Genomic DNA, 27,885 nt, shown 5'->3' with positions numbered 1-27,885 from the left:
TCAGGGCCCTTGGTCCCAGCCACAAAAAAATAACGGACACAATACTGTAATGGAGTGAAGCAGTATCGTAGCATGGCACAGTCAACTTTTACGTGAAATGGTTAAGAAACCATTTAAAGAAATTGGGTGGCTTGAAGAAACTTGGATAAATGTTGTACATTCTGTAAGAAGAAGACTGAACAGACAGCAGTATATGTGGAAGTACTGCTTCCCTTGGACCTCCCTTGGAAAAGGACACAAAGCATTACTGTCTTGCAAGCTGGTTTGTGTTTCAGAGTTTCTGTGAGTGATGACTATCCTACTTCCATAAATGTTGTTAACGGATACCCCTCTGCACAAGTATGACATACTGTATGTACAATGAAGTGATTGGTAGTTACTTATGGAATTTATTTTATTTTATTGTTGTTAGTTATTGTATTCTCATGAAGGAAATACACATTTGAGCACCCCTTTCATATCCAATAGGCCAACTAAACATGAAGCATACAGGTAATTGTAAAAGACAGTGCACATCCAGTTACTTCTGTCAATATATACAAATAACAGGAAAACGGTGTCATTTTATAATCAAGAAGAATGTTATAATCCTTTATACTGCATGTCAACAGGGTGTGTGAGAAGATAGTACAGAACCGCACACCTGTTGCTGCTAGAGCCACACTACACATTAACACACCAGCAAACATCACTCTCTTCCACGTTCAGTTGTGCTTAATCACTTTGTAATTCTGATCCAGGTATAGAACTTCTATGTGGATGATGCCATGTATGATGAGCACATTTGTCACCAAATAACAATAAAATATCAACTGAAATTTCAAATTAAGTTCATGAGCAACAAGATATGTTTGGTATCTGCTAGTTAGTAAAAATTAAGATTGCAAAATTGTGACTATAAACTAAAGTTTGTAAGCAAATACCATTTCATTTGGTCTTTCAAAATAGACAATTGAAATGAAATGTCGTGTTACGAGGGCCTCCCGTCGGGTAGACCATTCACGTGGTGCAAGTCTTTCGATTTGACGCCAGTTCGGCGACTTGTGTGTCAATGGGGATGAAATGATGATGATAACACAACACCCAGTTCCTGAGCGGAGAAAATCTCCAACCCAGCCAGGAATCGAACCCGTGCCCTTTGGATTGACAGTCTGTCATGCTAACCACTCAGCTACTGGGGGCGGACAAAATAGACAATTCATACACCCACATCATTATTTACATAAGAGAACCACTGACGCCAAAAAAGAGACTAATATATACAGTTAGCAGCCATTTTATTCACTGCCACTCGCTTGCTTCTACTTTTCCTCCAAGAACTCAATGACTTACTCAAAAGCATCACAATTTTGTTTATGGCACTTGGCCTATGTGAGCAATTAAAAATTCTGATAATGCAGCCATTCTTACAGCTGTGCAGTCTAAGGATTATATTTCTCAGTTATACAACTTCAGGAACTACCTGGCTGAATGACTGTGGAAATAAATAATTGTATTTTGATTATATCTGCATTATTTCTATGTTACATTTCTTGATAGTTACTCTAATTTTTCACACTTTTAACAATATGCTCTAAGTTAATATTACTTGTATCCTTTTTCTTTCAGTGTGAATGCTGGTGTGTCCAATGGCAATATTTCACTCTCAACACAAAGTTCTCGCACTTTACGATCTATCACTTTTCCATATTGTGCTCCTGCATCCAAAATAGCAACACGTTCTTGATTATGGGTCCCATTGGCACGGTAGTGCCCCTCTGGACTTGTGTTGTGCATTTCACTTGATGTCCAGCAGCACTGTAGAAAAATTCAAAGCCATTAGTCCCAGGAAACAAATCACTGAAAATTTATTGCAAAATAATGACTAAAGGTTCTTTCATTGCCATTCAATTAAGCTTGATTCAATTAAAATGAGATTCAAAGTAACAACAGAAGTACATGTCAGAATCATTCAATTTAGTTAAGTCATCTTTCCTGCTACACATGTGAACAGGAAAGCACAACAATAGAACTAAACACATTAGAAAACTATATTTTAAAATTAAAAAACTACAACTCTGAAGAATAATGTTTCCACTGAAATCTTACATGCAAACACACTTCATTCTTCCTAAGACTGCAGTTGGCAGGTAAACTGATCATGAAATAGTGCTTGACTCCAAGCCACACTATTTTATAAATGTTATTTTACACACTCATACTCACAAATTGCATTAGCTAGGGCTGTTTTATAAAATTTGTATCTAACAACACTGCCTACACACACTGCCATCAGGCCTACTGAGTGCCAAGCACTTGCTGTGTGTGCGCGCGCGCGCGCATACACTGAACTATATTTAGACCAATGAAGGAAGGGAGGGGGTGGAGGGGGAGGGAGGGAGGGAGGGAGGGAGGGAGGGAGGGAGGGAGGGGTGGAGGGGGAGGGGGGGGAGGGGGAGAGAGAGAGAGAGAGAGAGAGAGAGAGAGAGAGAGAGAGAGAGAGGTAGGTGCTGTCTTTGATACAGCTGAGCCCCATGTTTTCTCCATGTGGTGGTGGGATGGGATCAAATATCAAATTAGTGCATTTAGTGTGTCCGTACAATTGGTAGCTTCAAGTGACTCATGTTGTCTTCATTCTAAAACATGGTCATAGTGTCACGTTACATAAAAGCCATTATATCATTGTTATTGTTTAGCAGGAAGACTCATTTGCAGCTGCATTCCCCCTCTCTAAGTGAAGCCAAACAATTATACTGCATAAATTTACTGTCTATATTACACCAGATTGCAACCTATTCCCACTTACTTCGACTACCTCATGATGTTTTACATGACAGAGCCACAAAACTACTCAGGTACAGTGCCACTGTGCATAATTAATTCACATCACTATAAAACTGTTGCAAATGCAGGCAAACCTGTAGAACATCAAAAAGCAAGAACCAACAGAAGACCCTCACCAGAGCCACTCCTCACAAAATCAGTGGAAAGACCCATTAATGTTTGATTATAGCAAAGATCACTGAAAATAATTACAATCATTAGCAACTGGGATTGTGTATCCAGAAAAGTGTAAGATGAAATGATCACATGATTAGTAGTAAAAAAGGCATAAGCCAGATCTGTTGCAAGAACCAAAACAAATTGTGATTAATCCTGGAAAGAGGCAGCTTTCTAAACTAGATCTACCAGTGTACATCATCAGCTGGGGACCTCTATCGAGTGAGATAAATAGAAGAGTTAAAAATAATTTGCACAAAAATCACATCCCACACATACAGAAGCTCTTTCAGTCAAGGCCTCACTTACAGAAACAATATGAAATCATTTTAGGTAAGACCATAACTACTGGGTCACAAACTGTGTACTTTGAAGCCTATAGCTGCTAAATTAGCATTAGAAACTTTTGTTGGATGTGATGTAGAGCTGCTATGATGAAGAAAGGAACTGCCGCATCTTGGTCTTGGGCATATAATTTAGAAGTGATCCTTATATCTCTGAATGTTTGTTTTTCTTAACACAAAATCTAGCACCCCATGCTACAACACTGCAACCAAGAGTCTCAGCCTATAACAGGAGCAATACCACTCTCATACACACATTTCTTATTTTGTAGCTCTGAGGGGAAATCACAGAACTGAGCCAAGGTTCCATATTTCTCAAAGTGAGAAGCACTAGTTTTGGGGGAAGGGACGCGGTGGCACAGTACCTGAGTAGTTTCGTGGCTCTCAATCACGTAAATCACCACACACACACACACACACACACACACACACACACACACACTTTTTTGCAGCCCATTCATCTGCACCTTTGTCAAGAATTGGTGTACCCACAACCAACTTTTCCCACATTCATGGAGACTCACAGAATTATATAATTATCTAGTAATAAGCCACAGACTAATAACCTTCCACCACTTTCTGTGCTGCAACTACCTTCCTTTCAGTGACCACTGACTGTTGTTGTCACAGAACATCTTTGAGGCGCACTTTAATCCTCAGAAGCTCATGCACACGGTACAAAGAAATGTGGATAATTTTCTCCAAGCACTCCTGACATTTCTCAAAATTAATTATCCCCTTTCCACACTGAAGAGAAATTGTGCTGCTGGGCTGCTTTCCACAATTTTTCTTCTACTGGGACACATCAGACAGCAAATGATCAAGAGCTGTATTATAACTTAAATAAACTTCAGCTTGAGGCTACAACGTATATATAGGGTGCCCAAGAAGAAACAGTCATTATTCAGGGATTTGACAGGAACAATCATTCAAACCAAAGTGTGCTCTAAAATGCACACCTAAGGAGCTATGAGTACTTTCTCAGTAAAAAAGACATGTTACACAGTAACGAGGATGAACAAGTCCTCATAGCACCTAAGGTATGCATTTTAGAATCCATGTTTACTAGACTTCAATGCTCTGTATGATGGTTTGTATCATATCCCTACGTCCTGATCATTCCTCCTGGAACACCCTCTAAAGGCAGAACTAAACAAACATAAATTACGATCATCCATATGGGGATCTAACTGCCAAACATTCCCTCCCTTCACATTTAATATTAAAAATTACCAATGTTATACACTTTGTTGGAATTAGTAAAATTTGCCTTCAGCCACATTTTCTTATTCTCATACAATGCATTTCAAAACATAGCACACACGTTTTGGTAATTTCTGTAACCATTGAAAAAATATCCTTACATTGCTACTACTTTCCACATCAATTTAAAATGTATCTTAATGTATGGCTGGTAGTAAACTTAATGCAAAGAATTACAACTAGGTCCTTAAGGCTCTTTAGATGCACAACACTTAAACATGAGTAGATTTTTTTTCAGTAGTGATGACCTGTATCACATATAAATTGCACAACAAACTGCTGCCATGCTTTTTCTGTTGCTGTTGGTTTAGAATCATACTTTACTGTCAGCTTGTTCCAAAGAGATTTCACTTTATAAACAGTCTTTTGTGCTTTTGTCTTGTTTCAAAATATCCCCAAGAAACTGCTAAACCACTGATAGTTCTTTTTTTCACTAAACTTCTCTTTATATTTTTAAAAGTGTACATACATTTTTGGTTGTCCCAAAAAATTGGAGTTCTTACTTCTTTTGTGTTACATTCTGAAGGTATTCTTGTACCATTTGTGATATTGAATGCCACATATCCATAACTGCTAACTAATGTAAATTATTCTAATGAAATGCATTGAAGTGTGATTGGAAACATTGTGAAATCTTTTACTTGTTTGGCTGATGTAATAGGCAGGGCAGCATTGCAACACACTCTAAATATGTCATTGTTTACTTGAGCAATAGCTGTAATTCGTGATCTAGGGAGTAGCACCTTTGATTAGCAATCAAAAGGTCTCGGGTCCTCAATTTGTCCCAGCCAAAGCTTAAATTTTGAATAAAATCATCAGCAAAGGTGGAAAAAGATTTTTGGCATGAAGAGACACCCTCATTCTAACCATGTTCTTGTCAAAGAGAGTGGGTGTGCGGACAGAGTTTCAGGTCAACTTCTTGCCACTGGGGTGGGAAACTGACGCTAGGAGGTGGAAGAATCACAGATGATCAACAGCATGAAGATGCAGAAGGCAATGCAAACTACTGCATTAAAAGTACAAAATTTGCATCAACAGGACATGTGACGATCTCGACGCTGGAAAAAAAATCCACATTAGTCACCCATTCGAATCTTTGAGGGTAACAGCCAAGGAGGAATGACCACAAGAACAAGACTGAGTAGCCAGCAAATGAGTCAGCGCATGAAATGTCAATGGTGGGTAGCTAGAAAATCTGAAATGGGATATGCAAAGGCTCAATCTAGATATAGTGGGGGCCACTGAAGTGAAATGGAAAGATAAGGCACAGTGAATGCTACAACAGGAATAGGATTCATTGTGAACAGGACAGTAGGGCAGAGTGTGAGCTACTGTGAACAGTTTTATTCTCCTCAGACTCAGCCGGAAACCAATGCCAACAACAATGGATCAGGTATACATGCCGACATCACAAGCAGAAGATGAAGATATAGAGAACATGTATAACAATATCTAATGCATAATCCACTACATAAAGGGAAATAAAAATCTAATAAACTTGGATGATGAACATGGTAATATGAGAAGGAAAAGAGGTAGTGCTATACTAGGAAAATGCCTGGAGACATGGGAAGATTCCAGATGGATTATATCATGGTCAGGTAGAAAATTCTAAACAGATACTGAGACTACACGGGCTGCAATAACAAATACTACAGTGGGCAGTTCGATTGAAGAGGAATGGACACCTATAAAATGACAATCACTAAAGTTGGACATTCAGATGTAGGTTCAAGAAAGATACTGGCAAAGAAACCTTGGGTAACAGAAAAATTACTCTGAGGCACCTTTCAGTGTACCTCATACGGGGGAACTGCCCTCATTGCTGGGAGGGTGCCAGGTTTTGTTGCATTTGTGATGTTCCAGGCAGAGTGTTAACTTGGAGGCTGGCTATCTGGCCTCGCCCTTTCATTATGTGTATGGTAGGTGACCATTCATGCAGCAGGGTCCGAGCACAAAATGGGGACATAAGTTTGCTAGGTATCAGGAGCTCAAGTGTTAGGCATGTTATGAAGCCCCTTAAGGAAATAGCATTATGGTCTGGAAAGAAGTCCCATGTGTGCTCAGTACATCTACCAAAAGGCCTCATCTGAAATTTGGAGAAGGCCTTGCCTACGGCTCTTGAAGGCGCAAGGCATAGTCTTCCGCAAGTTGTGACTCATGTCGGCACCAATGACATCTGTTGCTTTGGTTCTGAGGCCTCACTCAAGGGGAAAAAGATGAGCTTACAATCTGTAGTGTCGTATAAGGGTTGATTGGGAACCCGAAACAGAAAGCTCAGAAATATTTAGCAATGCATGGAACATAAATTAAAAAGACAGATTAGATGCCATAGGAAGAGGAGTGTTCACTGCAGTTGACAAAAATATTGTCTATTGAGTTCACAGCTGACTAAACCTGTGAAGCTACCTGACCATGACTAACAAGCCTAGATGAACTCAAGTTAATTATTCGATGTTTTTACCAACCACCTGATTTTGCGTGACAGTTCTGCAGTCACTTAAAGAAAGTCTATGCTCAATAGCACAGCTCATGCAATATTAGTTGGAGGCAACTTTAACCCACTGAGTATAGAACAGGACGTCTACGGAATCATTGCAGGTGATATGGACAGAGTCTTGTGAATACTATCTTGAGTAGCTACGTCAACAGCCCACACACAATGGAAATATTTTAGACCTTGTAACTACAAACAAAAAAAACGCCCTAAAACTGGGAAGCAATGTTGTCAGAGTTGGCTACTGCACCAAGCAGGGCCCTCAAGCCAGACTCAGTAGTTATACGCAGCAATACCGGCCTATGCTACTACGATAAAACTCGTTTCTTATATGACATAAGATACAAAGTCAGCTATGGTTTTTGCTTTTGAAACAATAGCATATACTAGCTTCCATTGCCATTTCAACAACATTTGTTTGAAATTTGTCATATAAAAATAGCATTTCCCCTCATTAGTATACCTGTCTGCATGTAAGAAATGTTGAAGCAGAAATGACCTGCCAGTAGACAACACAGTGCCTGCTAGTTCTGCAGTGGAGACAAGTAAACAGTTGAAACGCTTCATATGATGACATAGCCTGGCATCAGTGTGTTTACAGTGCAATAGCCAATTTTGGTTGACTTGCTTTTCAATTTCAGAATATTTTTTGGATTCTTCTGCAAAGAGTTTCAAGCTCAAAAGTAACCAGCACTATATCAATGTCACTGCCCTCATCTTTTCAAGCAGTTTTGGGTGCCGTTAAATAAAGTATGTCACATCATACTTGCTTCCATATCTTGATCAATACCAGAGTTAAGACATTAAGATTCTTCATTACATACAAAAAAAGTGCTCTTCGGTGTACTATCACTTGCTAAAAACCTGATTTCAATATCTAAAACCACTGACTAAATAAAAGGTGAGTTATATTTTGTACATGATGCACCCTATATATCAGAGTAAAGATGCTCGTCGTGGAGGACCGAATAGAGCCTGTGGTGATTAATATTAGTGTGTGTGAACCCTGATGCCAAACCAGGGATACATAAATATCACAGGTCATGGAATATATCATGTGTGAAGCTCCACATTCAGAGTTAGCAAGAAAGTTACAATGAGAAAAAACAGTTCTCAGTTCACATCTTTTAACCTAACTGCTTCTATTCTCCCTTTTTCCAAACAATTCATAAGAAGACAGATGTTGAGGTTCTCAAAAAACATCGTGTAACAGTGATTTTTGGCCTAGAGTACATCTTAACCATATTCTCAACTAACAGTTGTTGGTGGCATACCTTTAAAATTGGAATATCTGCTTGAACAAGGAGACTATCAAAAGGGCTCACGTAGAATGTTCCAATTACAAGGTGGACTGTGCTGTAGTGCTCAGGGTCTAGTAGGACTGAAACAGAAGGTGCTGCTGACCCATAAATAGCACATCCTTAGTCTAATTGTGCTAAAATCAATGGCTGCTAATAATTTGTAAGAGTCTTTCTGAGGAAGCTAAGACCGTTTAACTTCTACATACGGATTGTCTTGAGCTGCTTTATGTGCAGTACCCATGTACACGAGAACAGCAGTCCTAAAAAGCTAAAGTAGTTTACCACTTCCACCTATCGGTTATCAATTTATAATTTAGGTTGTGGGTGGGTGGACTGAACTCTGAAAAAGTTCATAACCTGATAAGCAAACCCATGTCTTCTGGACAGCACCTAAAGATGTTATAATGATCTGTGGAGCACAATGACTTGGAACTATAGTGTAGACAAATGTTTGTGAAGATACACAGTTGAAAATAAATTTCAGCCTGCAATGGCAGCAATTCCATTTTTGGCAACTGCGAAGAGGGTAGATCTCAAGATTGAAACATGTGAAACACCTTTTTTTTTTCTTTTTTCTTTTTCTGTACATGTTGATTACTGGAGACTCCTGCCCTTGCCAAATATTTTTAAGCACATGAGGATAGTTAGTTTGTTATAATAGTCACTAAGGTGGTGAATCATTGGCTTGTGTACGATATCTGGGTCTGGGCAGGTACCAGTCTCTTTGTACTGTGTTAGTGAATTACTGAATTCTCAATCTGTAGAAAGGGAATTATAGGTCTGTATGTGTTGAGAACGCTATGTTCTGTTTAAATCCTATACAGAGTGAGCAAAATCTAGGTGACAATTCTTTTAAGCCGATATTTTAGCACTGCACATCATCAGGAATTTGGCTATGTCATAACAATTGATATGAATTACTCTCAGTCTAAAACTATAACTATTCCATTTGGGAATTGATTCATCACGGTTCAGCTTACACTTAGGCATCTGCTGTATATGCCTTCACTGAAACAACGTATCATTCCCAAACTGTAGCACTTCACATTAATTAAATAATGTGATTTTGTCATAGTCTTTTCTACACAATTACATTGTCAGCAGAGGAATGACTCCTTCGTTGTCGTTATGCTTTTTACCTGTTTCTGTTGGCCACAGCTATTTTGTGAGAGTAAGTTGTCAAACTGTGTGTGGTATGGGTAATCAGATTCATTGCCTCCTGCTCTGTCCCTTGTCAATGTCCTTTCCTTGGGATTCTGTGACATAAGCTTTAGAGGAGTAAGTTTCCCAACTGACTTTTCACAGAGACCATCTTGGTAGAATGCCAATGGGCATTGAATACAGTACTGATAACATAACTGGTTATGGTCACTGTCAGGCAAATCACTGAGGGCACACCATTTAAATGGTGTAACATTTCTTCCATCTTCTGGTAGGAGGTGTAAATTTCAAATCATTACTGGTGTACATAGTTGGATTTCAACAGCTACAGCCTCGAGTATGGTGTTCAGAAGTACCTGCTGACTGAAAGTAATAATGTGCAAATGCCTCCTGAATCCCTCATTGCCTTAGTTTGACTGTTACTAAAACATGATAGTTTCTCACTGTAGGCAGGTGACTCCCAATCACCGTGATTTTTGCTGTTAAACACACATGGATGAAAATAAGAGTATCAACTGAACTGAGTTCAGCAAGGAGACTGTAATAGTCATTACAATTTCATTCTATCATCATTAAAGGAGGAAGTTTAAGAGCAGCAGAAGTTGAAAGGGGTTTGTTTAAGCCACTGTTCCTTCCCCAGCTTCCTGTACCAATGGTGTAATTATTACCTACAGCTACACTAGTCATTCTGCAGGAAGAAGATTCAACTTTGGCAGTGCAATCAAGGGAAATTTTTAATTTGTGTCTCGTCTTTTTCTCCTGTTTCTTTAGATGATTTTAGTTCTTGTAGGGACCTGTTGGGTGTGCATTTGAATAGGATGATGATAGGGCTGTTTAAAGTCCAATGCTCTTACTCCTTTCTCACACTGACTTATTTGTGTGTGTCAGTTAAAATACAGGATGTCCCAGGGGCTGTCCCTCTACAGCAACATTGTACATGGATGGAAAAATCATGGCTGCATCAGAGGGAAATCCAGTGACACAGTATAGGTTGTGCTGCTCCCAATCTTTTTCCAGCCTTTGAAATATGATAGATGATCAAATATCATATTTCTGTGTCTACCTTTCCTTTGTAAAGAAAGTCAGGCAAACTTGCAACCAGAGATTCTGGTGGTCTAAGCAGCTTGTGCACAGTGAAGGTAGTTCCAAAGAGCAACCACTGTGCAGAGTTCTGTCATTGTTTGCAAAAACATGTTCCAAAGTACAGCAAGACAATGTGACCTATCAGAAACTTCAGAAGCACCTTTTGGATGGTGGGAAGTAAGTCTTGACTTCAGATCTGCATACTGTGACAAATTTGTTCTTGTAAGGCATGTCATTCAAATGCCAATGTGGTGGTATCTCTATCAACAGTTTTCCTTTGGTGCTAACTGTATGTATCATGCAAAATGAATGTGATGATGTTCCAGGTATTCTGCTAGTTCATCAGATTTAAATGTTACAAGTTCTGAGAAAAACAATGCCTCAAAATATACAACCTCTGACAATAAAGTTTAGTGAATGATGTTAGAAAGGTCGACTGGGCAACAATGGTGACTCACAATGCTGCACCTGTGTAGCGACCGGTGTTGAAAACCTGCCACCATAACAGTTCAGTTGAGCATCATGTGTGTTCCGTGTTAGACCTGTTGGATGAAGTGCTTGTTTAGTGTGTTGGTTCTGAACTGAGAACAGGAAAATGAACTAGCAGAGGATCAATTTAGAGTTTTGTGTTAAGTTTGGCATGACACTGAAAGAAACGCACACAATGCTAGTACGTGTTTGTGGGGATCAAGCACTGTTCATGAAGTGTGTGTATGAGTGGTTTGCGTGTTTTCGGGGAGGCCGGGAAAGTGATTCTGGCAATCCCCGTAGCAGATGACCAGTGACTGCCGTAAGTAATGAAAACATTGAGAAAGTGAGGACATTAATCATGAACAACCACCGATTAACTGTGTGCTTTACAGCAGATTAACTGCAGATTAACCGTGAATCTGTGCAACAGATCCTTACCCAGTAGTTAGGGAAGAGGAAAACGTGTTGTATTGTGCCACATCACTTGACTGACGGTCAGAAGCATGCATGTTTAGGGGCTTCACAGGATTTTGTCGAAAACGGTGGATGCTACACCAAATTTCTCTGGTACAGCCCTGAAACAAAATGGCAAAGCATGGAATGGCGTTCTCCGTCATCACCTCGTCGGAAAGAAGTCAAAGCCGAAAAATCATGCATCAAAACAATGCTCATCACGTTTTTCGATATTCAAGGCATTATCCACAAGGAATTTCTACCTCAGGGAACAAAATTGAGCGTTGCACGGTAAGTTGAAATTTTGACCAGTTTCATGCAACATTCATGCAGAGCATGACCCCAGTACCCACAACAAGGTTTCTGTGTTTTTTGCTAACGACAATGCTCGCCCACATGCAGCCAATATCGTCAAACATCTCCTGGCAAAAGACAGGGTGGTGCAACTTGAACATCCACCATACTCGCCAGATCTCAACCCTCCAGACTTCTCCCTATACCCTTGACTTAAACTCGCTTTGAAAGGAAAGAGATTTGACGATATTCCTGGCATCAAACGAAATGTGGCACGGCTTTTGAACACCACCTCAAAGGAAGACTTTTTGCAAAGTTTCTAGGCCACATATCGCAGAACTCAGCAATGCATAGTTATGGGAGGTGACTATTTCAATGGACAGCAAGGTAACTAGTTTATAGTTATCTACGTTAATGTTACAGGGCTATTCACCAAACTTTATTGTCAGAGGTTGTATTCAGGCATTTATAAGGGGTAATGCTTAGAAGAAGCACAGAGTGTTTGAGCTTGTGTTTTAGTTACTGCTTTCATCAATAAGGATCTATTTCACATTTTTTCTATAACAGCTGCTTTGCCAAACTTATCTCTGATGTCCCCCACTCCCCCCAAAAAAGCCATATGTTTCACTGTCATGAAGGAATCACCATCTCTCCTAGTGTAAACTAAATATTGAGCAAACTGTCTGGTTCCTCTTTTCCTAAAGTGTCCCTTGTCCCGCGGTGTGGCTATGGAAACTGAAGGCTGAGGCATCCCGAGCAGTTCTACAAGGCCATTATATGGTGAAGTTGAATCCTTTTAATTTGTTGTGTGTCCACCATGACACCACTACTCTTCAGCTTATGTGGGGAGGTGACAGTTCAGGCATCATTCATGTGAGCCCTGCAGTGTTGGGGGGCTACAGTAGAAAGAGTACATGATGACCCCACCATATTGGACTGGCTACTGCATTAGATTTTTGGCGTTGAGTATTTATCCATGTTCTGGGGATACATACCACCTCAATAGTAGGCTGAGAAGTTTCTCCACTTTCTACTTTTCCTGCCTTGGTGCTTCAGAAGACATTTCCTTTACCATGTTTATTATTCTGTTAACCGCTCCTCTCATTTTTGTACGTCTCTCTAAAACCTGCCAAACTGGCTAAGATGGGGAGTGAGATCCAGAATGTATGACAAATTTAAGAATTCTGATATAAAGATGATTATGTACTTACTATAAGTGACAGCACAAAAACTTTAAAATCTGGCACACAATACAATGAGGATTGCAAGAATATTCTGTAATAGAAATAATATGGAGAGAGGGAGGCTCCTGAATATAAAAGTGGAAGACATCTTTAACATAATCCCCACCCTATCCATCCCCCCCCTCTTAATCCCGGAATTGACACTGAATCCTATAATAATAATGTTCAGGACATTAATTTTTGTAAAAATCTTAAACCTGGCTGTGAAACAGCAACTGTGTAATTTAAAATACATTGATAAATCAGCCAACCACTTGCAAATAAAGGTTTATTATCCCCTGACCATGGTTTCGATATTTGTAAAAATATCTTCTTCAGAAGTATTGGCCTTATTACATCCCATGATGCAACAGGGACCACAAGACAAAATATTTGTATAAGTTACATGTACATTATGTCAGAGACTGAGGCTCACTGTCAAAGGCAAATCATGTGATGTAATGAAGCCAATACTTCCAAAGAAGATATTTTTTACAAATATTGAAAACATAGTCAAGGGATAATAAACCATTATTTGTAAATGGTTGGCTGATTTTTCAATCTATTATTATTTTTTGCGCCTGACAGCCTAAATGCACGAACATGATTTTTACGGGATTTACAAAGAGGTCTCAAACGGGTTTTTGGTGTGGCCCTTACTTCTTACTTAACACTTCCTCCACTGCCCTTCTGGTAATCAACATACACCTACTCACAAGTTTATAGTTCTTTTTTTTTGTGTGTGTGTGTGGGGGGGGGGGGGGGGGAGGAGGGAGAGGAGGAAGCAGGGCAGCAAAGCGATCATGCATATGTGCAGGATGGGCAGGGGTCACAAATTTTTTTTTTTAATAAGTCACTCAGTTCTCAGTATTATGAAGAGGTATTTCTACCCAAGTTATTCTTCACTTAGTATGCTTAGTTACACAAAAAGCACACAATCTGAGGTGGTTAGTTGACCGTGTAGCAACAGTTTTCCTTGCACCTGTATTATTTATTGTTATTTTAACTTCATGTTGCTATTGATTTTGTTATATTTAAAATGAAAATTGTTTGTAAAGGGTAATTATTCTTGTTCTTCCCTGAGAAATTACGCTGTCTATCATCACACTTTTCCGCTTATTTGTGTTGCCCTCCACACTTTGGTGACCATACCTGCTACAACTGCATCACAATCACAAATTATAATCTATGCAAACATCCTTAATGGGAGCCGGAACAATCCATCTCCTTCATGTTAATTTTAGCAAATAGAAGGAACATTTTTTCTAAAACAATTAAAACGTATTGCTCTGAAATTTGGACCACGTGTTCAGTGAATATTTCTCTACAAAGTTATAATGCCACGTTAAGAAATATTTATTGGTTTTTGTTTTACATTTTTTTTTTCAAACAGACGCTTTTTTCCCTCTAAAATTTTGTACTTTTTCTTCTATAACTCTTGAATTATACTTTTTTTTACAATTTGTTACAAAAATGAAGGAAAAGAAGTAAACAATATTGTGTATAAATTTCATTGATATACTGTTAGCAGTTTTTTAGAAAATGTTCCTCAAAGATGACAATTTTAAAGTTACGGGAAATTGCTTCCAACGTTTTTTTAATACATTCCTGCCCCATATGATGGATTATCAGCATCCTCCTCTTTTGCCAGTGTTAGTTTCCTTTTCACTGGTCTTTTCTTCCTTATCGCTGCATGTTGAAGGCTTTTGTCTCTTCTTCCTGCACCTCTTAGTCTTTCTTCACATTTAGGCAGATTGTGGAAATGGTGTTGTGTCCTGGTTGGAAACCTAAACGCTTCAGCACATCACATTTGATAACGGTTCCTTCATTCTATGTTGCCACTGCATCATACACTCCAAAATGCAATGTTTTTATCTGTACAAACACTCTTTTGGGAATCCTAATCCAAATTAAATTATTTTCACTTTCATTTGGATTTTGTATTTCCCCATATAAACACTTTTCCAATAAACTTGGCTGTGATAAATCTCTGAATATGGGCTAATTACATCCATTGCAGCATTTGGCAAACTGTTTTTAAGGGCCTATTTCTTTCCTGATTGGTACTTACACCACGGGTCATCACTTATGGGGCACAGTGCATGTTGTGGGTGCTCATTTGTTGATACAGTATGAAAAAAATAATGCCCTTACTGCTCTCCTCATATGCTCAATGCTTCTTGTATTTTGCCTAATTGCACACCCATAATACACCTGAAATCTATTAATTGCTTCACCGGTCAATCTTCCTCTTCCTCCAAGGGTCTTACCACCACTAAGCTTTTGAGAGCCTAATGTCTGCTTTAGTTTGCGCGAGCGAGCCCCCATGCACTTCTGGACATGTCCAATGCACTCCTGTTTTTTAATGTGAATTTCATTGCCATAAGGTCTGAGTTCCTCTACAGCTTTATATCCCTTAGAATCACCATCTCCTAGATAGTTAGCGTATTGTACATTATACTACTCCTGTGATCTGGAAAAAATTGTTTTCACTCATTCTACTTCCATCGCTCCACTCGTGTCATGAAAATTTGCTTCACAACTTTCACTATGTTCGTCCTTGGAATTGCCCTTACATCTACAATGTTTTGAAAGAATAGCAACAGCAATTACTTTGCAACTGTCTCCACCAGTAGATGTCACAACTCCATTTAGAAATTTATGACCTCTACGTTGCCGTGATCCATCTAAAACAACAGTTAAATCTCTACAATTCCCATTATCTGTCACAGCTTCTTCAACTGCTTTCTTCATTGTTGCTTGAGCAATATCTTCAGCAGAAGATCCCACCAATTCATTATAAAATCTAAACTTGGTTGGTGGTTTTGGCAAGTTCATAATTCCACATAACATTGTCCCTGCAGCACTGTCGTTGCCAATGCAACGCAAGCCATACACTAGCCGAACATTTATATCATACACCCTCTTTCCACTATTACCACTATGAGGAATACTGTTACAATTAGAAAACGAAACTTCTGCAGCACATTTGTTACACCTGGCAGGATGGCAATTGCCAGGAGTCCCAACGCCCCAGGGAGATAGGAATCTACTCCTTGGCATGCACGGGGAGTTAACAGGGCAGGCGTTAGAGTGATCCCTGTGTTGCCAGTGGGCTACAACCAACAGGTTACATGGCGACCCCACCACAATGGACTGGCTACCGTGCTGGATATCAGGTGCAAAGAAGTCCATGGTCGGAGGCGGCGCAAAAAGCGACACAGCATAGTGGATGGTGGAAACTGCACCAAGGAACGAATCCTCGCCCAAGAGAGAGAGAGAGAGAGAGAGAGAGCGCGAGCGGGACTGCAATACAATGACGAGAAAGCGGGCTAAAGATCTCTATGCATGATGCACCATGTAAGGTGCCCTTCCCCAATTGGCTCGCTCTTTGGAAAAATTTGGAACTATGGAGGTCAAACCCTATAGGGGACCATAACATAAAGGCTCAACCATGTGAGACTACTTTTAGTTGCCTCTTATGACAGGCAGGAATACTGCGGGCCTATTCTAACCCCCGGACCCTCAGGGGGTTATAGAGTACTACGAATTGCTTCCCTGAGGGATAGCCATCACAGCTAACATTTACAACAACCCGCATGTGTTGCAGACGCAATCCAACATCAACAACCAGGAAGACTATGTAAAGTAATGATTCTCCATGATAATGACCCCTAGCATTCTGCTAGATTGGGAAAAAAAAAACCTATAAGAGACGGCTTGGGAAGTCGTTCCACACTCTCCTTATTCAACTGCTCTTCTGCCCTCAGATTTCCACCTTTTCCGCTCTCTATCGACCAATATTCAAGGAACTTCCTTTCCGGATGAAGACAGGCGAATGGCTCAATAACTTCTCTGTCTCAAAATCAAATGATTTCTACAGTTGTGGAATTGGAAAGTTAACCTAGTGTTGGCAGACTGCTGTAAATACTGAAGGAGAATACATTACTGACAGCTAAAGCCTCTGTTATGTGCCTTTGTTGTATTTGTTAAACGTATGGAAACATTAAGTTTATCCATTAGGGATGTTTTAGAACTCTTGACTGTTAATTGAATGTAAATATATGAAGCTGCAACCAGTCACTTTTTTGAATAGTTAGTTATTATTCCATGAACCAGTTTTCGAACCTTTTCACATTCATCTCCAGATGGTTGTGGAAGTTACACATCTGTTTCTAGTGTAGCACTGGGTGCTGGCTCTGTGACAAGAAGATGGAACACGCTTCAAAGTATTGCCACGAGTACTGTTTATCTGTCAATATGGATGCAAAATTTTAATTCTGCACTTACTGCAACAGAATGGGCTCCTTTTTCTGCTAGTGTCCATCTGCCTTCTTCCATTCTGATGGCCAGATGGTACATCACTTCACACACTTTACACAATCCGTCTGCATTTGCACTGTGGTAGTGAAACTCTGCCAGCATCTGGCATGTACTATACAATTGCTGCTTGCTACAAAGATCTTGACAGAAAGGTATGACATAGGCGTACTTTGCTCAGTTCTTTTGTTTGCATGTATTAAAGTCGATATATGGGCAAGTACTTTAATCAGACTGGTGTCAACATGAGAGTGCACAATAAAATAAATAAATGAATTACTGCAAGAACAAACTTCAAATGATCTGTCTTATTTCAATTCATATATTAACATATAAAGCAGAGCCAGCACCCAGCATTATTCTAGAAATAGGTACATAACTTCCGGTAAACCATCTGAAGATGAACCTGTTAAGGTTCGTAAACCGATTCTTGGAATAATAAATAACTATTTAAAGTAGTGACTGGTTCCAGTTTTATGTATTTACATTATGACAAAATGCCATAAACTTATGTACCAACAAAAAATTATTCACAAATGCAACTTCCCCACTTTTCCGTGACACCTTAAAATTATCCCAACTTTGTGCAGCTGTTGCCCCTTAGAACATATTCACAAATGTATTAAAAATATCTCTGCATAAGTATAGAACCTACTGATATTTCACTGAACTGTGGGGTCCATTTTATTGGCAAGGTTTCTCTTTATTTTTATATAAACTTTCAAAGGCTTGGTATATAATGATGTATTCTCATGGCTGAAAAGCCACCGAGATTGCAAAATATTAATAAAGCAGCAGTCCTTGAAATTCTCATCAGATTTCACATGGAATATACTATGGTATTAGCTTCCTCTTTATCACGAACCACCGCCCTTCTCCCCCTTCTCTCTGAAAACGGTCTCAAATCATTGGAAAATAGTTCAGTCACTCACATGTTGGGACTAATATCATTAATGTCTATACGTTGCACAGCAGCATCTTGGTAATAATATGGTGGCATACCTTAAACAGAAAATCTTTCTAATTGAAGCTCCAAAGCTTTTCACATTATGGTGCATGTAATATATTTAGGTTAACAGGTAGTTTCCATACTACCATATTTATGGAAGGTTTTTAAAATTATGAGAATCGTGACTGATAGAGAGTACACTGCAGCTTCACAAACCTGCAACTGGCTTGAATTTTTCACTAATGGAATTCATTATATTATCCAGTATAACAAGTGTTCATTAGAAACAAATATTGTCAGTGAGCATGTGTGCACTAAATACGCACGGCCAATTGGGTGGTTTGCCCCAGTAAGACATGGCACAGCTCTGTACATGAAAGTAACTACACCTGCATCAGTACTCCAAAAGCCATGCCATATGATACATGGTGGAGTGTACCTCGTACTACTAATAGTAACTTCCTTTCCTCTCCCACCTGCAAAAAGAGCAAGGGAAAAAAACAACTGCTGACATGCCTCTGTACAAGCTCTAATTTCTCTTACCTCTGACATCCTTTAGTGAAATGTACACTGGTGGCAGTGAAATTGTTCTACAGTCACCTTCAAATACTCAGTAGTGTTTCACGAAAAGAATGTACTCTTTCCTCCAGGTGGTCCCACACAACTTCACAAAGCAACTCTAATATTCACATGTTGATTGAATCTACCACTAACAAAGTATCAAATTGCTTTGATGTTATCCCTTGATCAGACCTGGTGGGGATCCCAAACACTTGAGCAGTACCAAAGAAAAGGTTACAATAATAGTGTCATTTCTAGATGAGCTACATTTCCGTAAAATTCTCAATAAACCATAGTCTACCATTTGTCTTCCCTACTGTCTATCCTTCTGTTCTTGTTCCCACTTCACATGGCTCTGCAATATTACATTTAATCAACATGACTGTATCAAGCAGCACACTACTAATGCTGTATTCTAACATCATGAGATTCTTTTTCCTCCTCACCTGGATTAACCTACACTCTTCTATATTTAGAGTAAGCAGCTATCCATCACATAAATTATAAATTTTGACCAAGTAATCTTGCATCCTCATACAATCACTCCACAACGTCACCTTACTGTACACGTCATCAACAAATACCAACAGATTGCCGTTCATCTTGCCCATCAAACCATCTATGTATACAAAAAGCACTCCTATCACACTTCCTTGGGGCACTCCAAACAATATTCTTGTCTCTGACAAACACTCACTATAAATGACAGTGCACTGGATTCCATTACTTAAGAAGTCGTTAAACCACGCCATATCTGGGAACATAATCTCTATGCTTGGACCTCCGTTAATTGTCTGCAATGGGGCACTGTGTAAAACAATTTTCCATAAATCTAGGAATATGGAATCTGCCCGTTGCCCTGCATCCATGGTTTGAAAGATATCATGTAAGAAAAGGAGAAGCTGAGTTTCGTATAAGCTATGCTTTCTAAATCCATGCTGTACCCAGAAGCTTTTGTGACTCAAGAAAACCTTGTTATATTCAGACACAAACTCAGAATATGTTCCAGAATTCTGCAGCAAACAGATGTTAAGGATACTGATCTGTAATTTTGTGTTCTTTTACCTTTCTTTCATACAGGAGCCGCATAAGCTTTTTTCCAGTCTCTTGAAACTTTCACCGGGTGAGAGATTCACAGCGAGTTAAAGCTAGGTAAGGGGCCAATGCCACAGAGTACTTCTAAAAGCTGCAACCATTTTGAAAACCACCACAGGCTGTCAGTTTTATTATGCAAGATGCCTTTACTGCATCACAGATATAATATACTGTAAATTTTAGCCTTTGGCATAAACTAAGAACAGCTAGCTTCCTGGTCCCTGCAGAATAATTTGTCTGTAGCATAAAGGGTAGGTAGATGGGTGAAGAAAGATATCAGTATTTATTGTCAAAAAGTAACAACACCTTCACTCGTTAATCATACAGGCATAGGAACCGCCAACATATTCGCATGGGTGGCCAATTGCAAACTTCAGTTCAGTCAAGTGGACGCTAACTTTTTTTCTTCTCACATTTCAACATTCCGTTGACTATACAGAGGGGTCCAAAAAAATGAATCAACTGTTTAAAGTCCATAACTGGCCAACAAATTGATGGAGTTGGCTCATCTTTGGTAGCGTAATAGTTTGTAGTTCCGGCAATCGCCACACAGGCGTTTTATTGCATTGTTTTGTTTTGTCAGATGACAGTCACCAGATAGTGTTTTGTTCTTAGTTGCACCTAGTTACTCGAGTAAACATGGCCTGCGCAAGACTTACATTTGACGAAAGGAAGTTAGTTTTGAAGTGCTATTCTGAGTACAAAAACATTAATGGGGTTCAACAGCAATGGCGAAATGAGTATCAAACAGAGCCACCGACATGTATAACAATTCGTCACAAATTTGAAGCCGAAGGCTGTGTTAAAGATGTAGGCAAACAATGATCTGGACGACCTGTAACAGTAACAAGTCCAGCTAACTTCCGTTGTGCGTTACAACAATTCACTCGCTCACCACAGAAGTCTGTAAGACAGTGTGCCTGTGGAACTGGAGTGAGTCACTCCGGTGTTCGGCAAATTTTGAAGACAGCAAAGTGGAAGTGCTACATCTCATGACTGCTACAAGTAATGAACGAGGACGACCCAGATAGTAGAATGGAGTACTGTGAGTGGTTTATTAACATGGTGCGCAACGATGAAGAGTTTGCAGAGATGATTGTGTGGTCTGATGAGGCACAGTTCAAACGCAATGGTACAGTAAATCACCACAATTGCATCTACCGAACCGCCCAAAATCCGAAAGCCCATGTAGACAAAGCCATGAATTTGCCAGGAATAAATGAGTGGTGTGGGTTGTCTTACCAGGGCTTGATTGGGCCATTCTTTTTGACGGCACAGTTACCAGTAAGGTGTACCTTCAGAAGCTTCAGACATACATTTTACCTGCCATCCGAGACTTGTATGCAGACAGAAGAGAGTACTTTCAACAAGATGGTGCCCCAGTCCATTACTAAAATCGTGTTGGGGCATATCTCGATGAAAGTCTACCAGGAAGATGAACAGGCCGTAGAGGTGCTGTGGAGTATCCACCACATTCCCCAGACCTAACTCCTCCAGACTTTTACCTGTGGGGAACACCAAAGGACGTCGTTTATCGACAAAAGCTACGCACATTGGATGAACTTTGAGAATCCATTGCACATTCATGTGCAAATATCCAACTGAACACGTTGCAGTCAGTAGTTTGTGCTGCAGTTTGGCGGCATCGTTTGTGTGTGTCTGTTAATGGTGACCATTTCGAACACCTACAGTGATATCTTTAAGTTGGACTTTAAGCTACACTTTCGCCAAAAATGAAACAACTTTGTCAATTAGTATGTAAGTTATGGACTTTTAAACAGTGGATAAATTTTTTTGGACACCTATGTATAGAATGATTAAGCTAGTTATGACACTAAGACAGCAAAACCCACGAAATGAAATATTTGAAACTTTAATACAAATTAGGCCCCTAGATGAGACTATCTGACACAACACAGGAAAAGTTTAGAAGTTGGAAACCCATTGCAGTTTTGTACTGTAGTTTATGTACGATATAAGAACACAATACACATCAAATACTCACCGAACACTTGCCCATTATGTAATACATATGATTTCTGGATTTACCTTGCAGTTTTAGTTTTGATGCGAAAAAGTGTGCTGAATATGGCGTGGAAATAACCATTACGCCACATTACAGAATAATCTGTTAGCACACTTACTTCACTCTGATTAGTTGGCTAAACCAACTCAACCAAATTATCAACTGCCACACCAAAGGCATCATAGGTTACTCATAGATAATGTATTTACTTTAAAGCCATAGATTATAAATCGATTGTCTGCTGTGAATAAGCGCTATCATTATAAAATGAAATAGATGTACATGTTTCTAAAAGACAGCGCTAGATGTTGCGAAGGATGTTTTTCGTTTCCACTGACTTACATAATTGGTTCTTTCCAATTCATTCGGTTCTTAATTTCATTCTTAGTGAGTTTGAGATAAATTGGGAGAATAGCTTTTCATTTAGAAGAATTTTTAGTTTTTGATTTTCGTTTGTAGGTATGGATTTATCTATTCCCATGAATAAGGAAGACTTAAAGCAGGCTTTGGGCTTAGACATGGTGGCAACCATTCGATTTTTGCAAAAATCTGGTCTTCTTGCTGATTACATTCAATGCCGTGAGTGTGGCGAACATATGCGCCTGTAAATGTGTGTGGTTTTTGCACTCACGATTTATTCATATGGAGGTGCAGGAACATTGTTTGAGAAATCAAATCTGGTCATGAGGGATATAATAAAAATTAAATACTGTTGTTGTCTGAGGTACCTTGTGTGGTTGTGTGTGCAAGAACGTCGTGTGAGTGAGTGCACTGTTTTAGACTGGTATTCATTTTGAAGGGAAGTTTGTGGCAAATATACAAAGTACAGGTGGTGTTCGGGGGGGGTTACAGTCGAAATCTATGAGTCTTAGTTTGGCAAAACCAAATACAACAGGGTGGCTACCTGTGGTGGGATGGTTTGGGGGACTGTAATTTCAGGTCCATAATGTGATGATGTAGTTTTTAAAGTAGTTCCTAATCGAACGAAGAACCTGTTGGTGAAATTAATTGAAGATCATGTTGCACAGGGTTTGCTTCATGTAGGGATTTGGGAAATAGGGGTTTTCACCATCTTGCCATCACTCACAATATTGAATTCAGATCTTCATCAACTGGGACTTGTGCAAATAGTACAGGTTACTGGTCAGCCATAAAATCTGTTGTAGGAAGGGGGAAACGATGCATTTCGACACTACAGAGCAGTTTACATGAATATTCATGAAGGCATAGTGTACCCAATACATACTGCCTGTTTAAGTGTTTCCTTAAATATGTTATGCAAATGCATCCTCCAAAATTCGCTAGTTAGTTTCAGGCTGTAATGCAGAGGGGGCTAACTGATAGGTCAACTGAAAAAGAGGGAAAAAAAAAAAAATGTATTTTGCCATTTTTCGTGTTACAAGAAATAGTATCCTATTCTTCAGTTGACCGATACAGGTCAAATGAAGTACGTGATACACGTGTTATGAAAGTCGTCATTTTTTATTCGCTAGTACTAGTAACTTACTCTTCAGTTGACCTATATAGCTCAACTGAATAATGGGATACAAATTTTACTGATGTCCATTTTTTTGTCATCGCCATGATAATTTTCAGTCGTTATTATTAGTATCGAAGACAAATATTATATACAGGTCTTTTCACCTTCGCTAGTAATACTATCAACGTAAGAATATAATGCTAGTAGCAGCTGAAGCGAAAAAAGCAACATCTGTAAAATTTGTATCCCGTATAGGTATATAGGTCAACCGAAGAATAAAATACTAATGCTAACAAAAATGAAGAAATCAACGTACATTAAATTTGTATACCATACTGCAGTTAACCTATATAGATTGACTGACGTTCGAGATACACACACACACACACACACACACACACACACACACACACACACACACACACACACACACTCTCTCTCTCTCTCTCTCTTCCATTCTAACATTACTTTTTTTATTTTCTACAGAAGTATTAGGATTCAAACAAGAGTTATCCTTAACATTATGTTTGAAATATTAATGGATGTGACATTTGTCTACCATCTGTTTTCTCTCCTGCATACCTCTCCCCCCCCCCTTTTTTTTTTTTAAGCACTCGTCTTTGCTGTGTAATAAATCATCTCTGCCAAACTCTAAAGCCGACATGTTGTATCCCATTCTTCAGCAGCAAAACTAAGTTAACTAAATAATTGTTTCTACATGTAAATTCTGTTTTGCATTTACAATTTATTGTAAGTTGAAAGAAATACCCAGGCCATTATATCATAAAAGTGCACACTCTCACCACAATTTAAGGTATTGAATCTTTCGGAACTGCTAACAAAAACATTCTTCAATATCCAAGACATTCAGATTTTTTAAAAAATTGCTGCAATGCAAATTAAAATGTTAATCAGCTAGACAACATAACATGTACACACTTCCCCCATAGCATAGTAAAGGGATTAAAAAGCTATAAAACTATGATTAAATTTTATAGCCATTTATGTGCCTCTAGTATTAATGACGGATATTTGGATTTTGTTTCCCCATACAGAAATTTTCTTCTGTTGGTAGAATAAGAACTGCACGAATTTTGACTACATTCAAATTTCACAGTGCATCATAACCACAGTTTTGTCATAATTTACAATAGCAAGTGTTTTTGAAAAACTTATGGGAGTAAGTGAAGTGGGTAGCATAAAAGACAATTTAACATGATAATCATATGAAGAAAATACTATAAACAGATTTCATGACAACATACGATATTTCCCCCTATATCCCTCATTCTACAGTAGTGCATACCATTAGTATCATTGGTAACAGTAAAAGCATTAACAAAACCAAAATCGGACCTATACATACTACAATACGTGGTTAAAGTTTGTCAGGAATGGTCAAGTTATGGGTTCAACGAGTGCTGCTATAAGCAAAGTAAACAAAATAAGGTGAAACCAAATTATAACACTGCGGTAGTGATGGTTACGTTTCGCATGTAATACTTAACGATGATTTTCATGGCCATAATCGGTATATGAACAAACAGCACTCATAAAATAACACAAAACATGAAAAAATTACATGGCACCACTTCATACAGAGAAACAAGTGTTGGATACCAATCACACACGTTTGTGTTTCAACAAGGACCTCCGCACAGAAACAAAACGTCCGCAGTAGAAAAGACAATCCTTTCTAAAGTGCGGGACGTAAGCCACGTGTGGTTAGATAATGTAATAAAAACAAAAAATCCCTAGTTCATTACGTAACGCTACGACTTGACCGATTCATGACAGTTTTTTTGGTGCTATATTTCGCATTTCGAAACACGCCATACGTCATTCCGTGTAAAATTAAACATGCCACTGATATGCGCCCTATCAACAATTCTATCAAATCTAGACTATGAAATGAAACTAAAATACCGGGTGCCTTACTGAGCATCAAGTATATGTTTCAGAAGACACATTTCAGTAACAGAAACGGCTGTAGCCAAAAGAAACATTCACAATCAATAATAAACATTGCAGAGGATGATAAATACTCGAGACAGACGAAGTGTATATATTTTTCATGCAAACCTGAAATTCAAATCGCCACGTTTCACGCAACGGACGGCGCCGCAACTGCAATGATCCCATGAGAACACAATAACAATAACAACAAAAACGGCTGCACTCATTTAGCACAAAAAACTACTACATTACTCACCAAATACAGCGAGATTTTACAACAGATTATCAAATACAACACTCAAATACGGCTCTATGACATCGACCATCGACCACATACAACCACAGACACAACTCTCGCTATCAGAGATTATATTGACATAAGTACTATCACCAGCATTTGAATAAACTAATTTAAATCAGTTAGCGTTATTTGACTGTACGTGCAATAAATTGAAAATCTGAAATGCAACAAATTTCTTATCGTTTGACATATTAGATTATATTTTTTTATTAGAAGGTACTACTGAGGCACTGCTTATACAAAATGGTAATATCAGACAATGCAACAATTAAGAAACAGAGCACTATGTCTGTATCGGTTTAATCCTCCGTCAGGCGGAAATCTGGGGCTTCTGTGTTCGGGAGCAATGAACTTGCCAGATACAGACTTTGAAATCATCTATTACCTCATATTTTCAACTTTAGTGTCCTATACGTAGTAAGCAGCATTCATAGGAAACTGTAGAAAAAGGACAGATGAAAACGGAAGCTAAAAAACTTTAGTTAAACGGAAAAGATACATAAAGAACGGAAATTTTGAAACTACCACCGCAAAGCTACAGTTTTCGGTATATAAATTTTATTAAACATGAAAATTACCTAAGCAATCCAATTGTAAGACACGATTTTGGCCGCTGGTGTCTTTCACACTCACTCAAAAGTGCGAGAAGAAACACAATGGTGCACAGAGAAGCAAAGTTGGCAGGCCATATGTGCATGGGATAAGCAGATTGTGCTATGGCAGTTTCTACGTTCACAGTCTGATATCCTTCTGCGACCCACTTTTGTAGTGTAGGCGGTGCATCTATGTCTTTTGGGATGCGGACATGTGGTATTTTCTCTCTGTCTCTTCTGGAGATAAATCGTTTCAGTCGACTTCGGTAGCTGGAGGGGATTCCAAACATCATATTTCTTCTGTGCAGCTCTCCAGAAAAAGTTGATGCGCCAGCGATTTTAGGTACTCTCTTCTACATAATTTCTTCTGTTGATTATCAAGTAAAATAATCAGGGAGTTGACACTGTTAAAGGATTGTAAATAATATTACAAGTTCACATTTGTTTCTGTTATACGTGCACAAGTATCTTTCATGCAAGTTAGTTAACTAGTTAGCTGGTTGCATGTTCCATTTGTCACTCACACAGTATGGTAGCCATTATGAGGTGGAACGTGTCAAGTGTACAAGAAATGCATATATATATATATATATATATATATATATATATATATATATATATATGTGTGTGTGTGTGTGTGTGTGTGTGTGTGTGTGTGTGAGTGTGTGTGTGTGTGTGTGTGTGTGTGTGTGTGTGTGTGTGTATGTATGTATGTATGTATATACACTCCTGGAAATTGAAATAAGAACACCGTGAATTCATTGTCCCAGGAAGGGGAAACTTTATTGACACATTCCTGGGGTCAAATACACCACATGATCACACTGGCAGAACCACAGGCACATAGACACAGGCAACAGAGCATGCACAATGTCGGCACTAGTACAGTGTATATCCACCTTTCGCAGCAATGCAGGTTGCTATTCTCCCATGGAGACGATCGTAGAGATGCTGGATGTAGTCCTGTGGAACGGCTTGCCATGCCATTTCCACCTGGCGCCTCAGTTGGACCAGCGTTCGTGCTGGACGTGCAGACCGCGTGAGACGACGCTTCATCCAGTCCCAAACATGCTCAATGGGGGACAGATCCGGAGATCTTGCTGGCCAGGGTAGTTGACTTACACCTTCTAGAGCACGTTGGGTGGCACGGGATACATGCGGACGTGCACTGTCCTGTTGGAACAGCAAGTTCCCTTGCCGGTCTAGGAATGGTAGAACGATGGGTTCGATGACGGTTTGGATGTACCGTGCACTATTCAGTGTCCCCTCGACGATCACCAGAGGTGAACAGCCAGTGTAGGAGATCGCTCCCCACACCATGATGCCGGGTGTTGGCCCTGTGTGCCTCGGTCGTATGTAGTCCTTATTGTGGCGCTCACCTGCACGGCGCCAAACACGCATACGACCATCATCGGCACCGAGGCAGAAGCGACTCTCATCGCTGAAGACGACACGTCTCCATTCGTCCCTCCATTCACGCCTGTCGCGACACCACTGGAGGCGGGCTGCACGATGTTGGGGCGTGAGCGGAAGAC

General features: G+C 39.3%; 1 protein-coding gene across 5 annotated transcripts in view; it reads right to left on the bottom strand.

Moving 5' to 3' along the window:
- LOC126319908 (GMP synthase [glutamine-hydrolyzing]) overlaps positions 1-25,809 on the bottom strand; it is a 134,260-nt gene extending 108,451 nt beyond the window's left edge. The window contains exons 1-3 of one of the 5 annotated variants that reach the window (XM_049993629.1): positions 25,713-25,802; positions 25,583-25,627; positions 1,589-1,797 (exon numbers count right to left, since the gene is read on the bottom strand). In XM_049993629.1, coding sequence (XP_049849586.1) covers positions 1,589-1,776 — 188 coding nt within the window. In that variant the 5' untranslated portion in view covers positions 1,777-1,797; positions 25,583-25,627; positions 25,713-25,802. Of the gene's footprint in view, positions 1-1,588; positions 1,798-2,088; positions 2,328-25,131; positions 25,227-25,582; positions 25,628-25,712 lie in introns of those variants that run through there. The other 4 variants (XM_049993637.1, XM_049993646.1, XM_049993613.1 and 1 more) reach the window with 4 other exon arrangements.
- Between the last annotated feature and the right edge of the window lie 2,076 nt (positions 25,810-27,885).

This window comes from Schistocerca gregaria, chromosome 2, assembly GCF_023897955.1.
Source record: "Schistocerca gregaria isolate iqSchGreg1 chromosome 2, iqSchGreg1.2, whole genome shotgun sequence".
Taxonomy (NCBI): Eukaryota; Metazoa; Arthropoda; class Insecta; order Orthoptera; family Acrididae; genus Schistocerca; species Schistocerca gregaria.
Note: the sequence above shows the minus strand (reverse complement) of the source record. Positions and strands in the feature narration are given on the sequence as shown.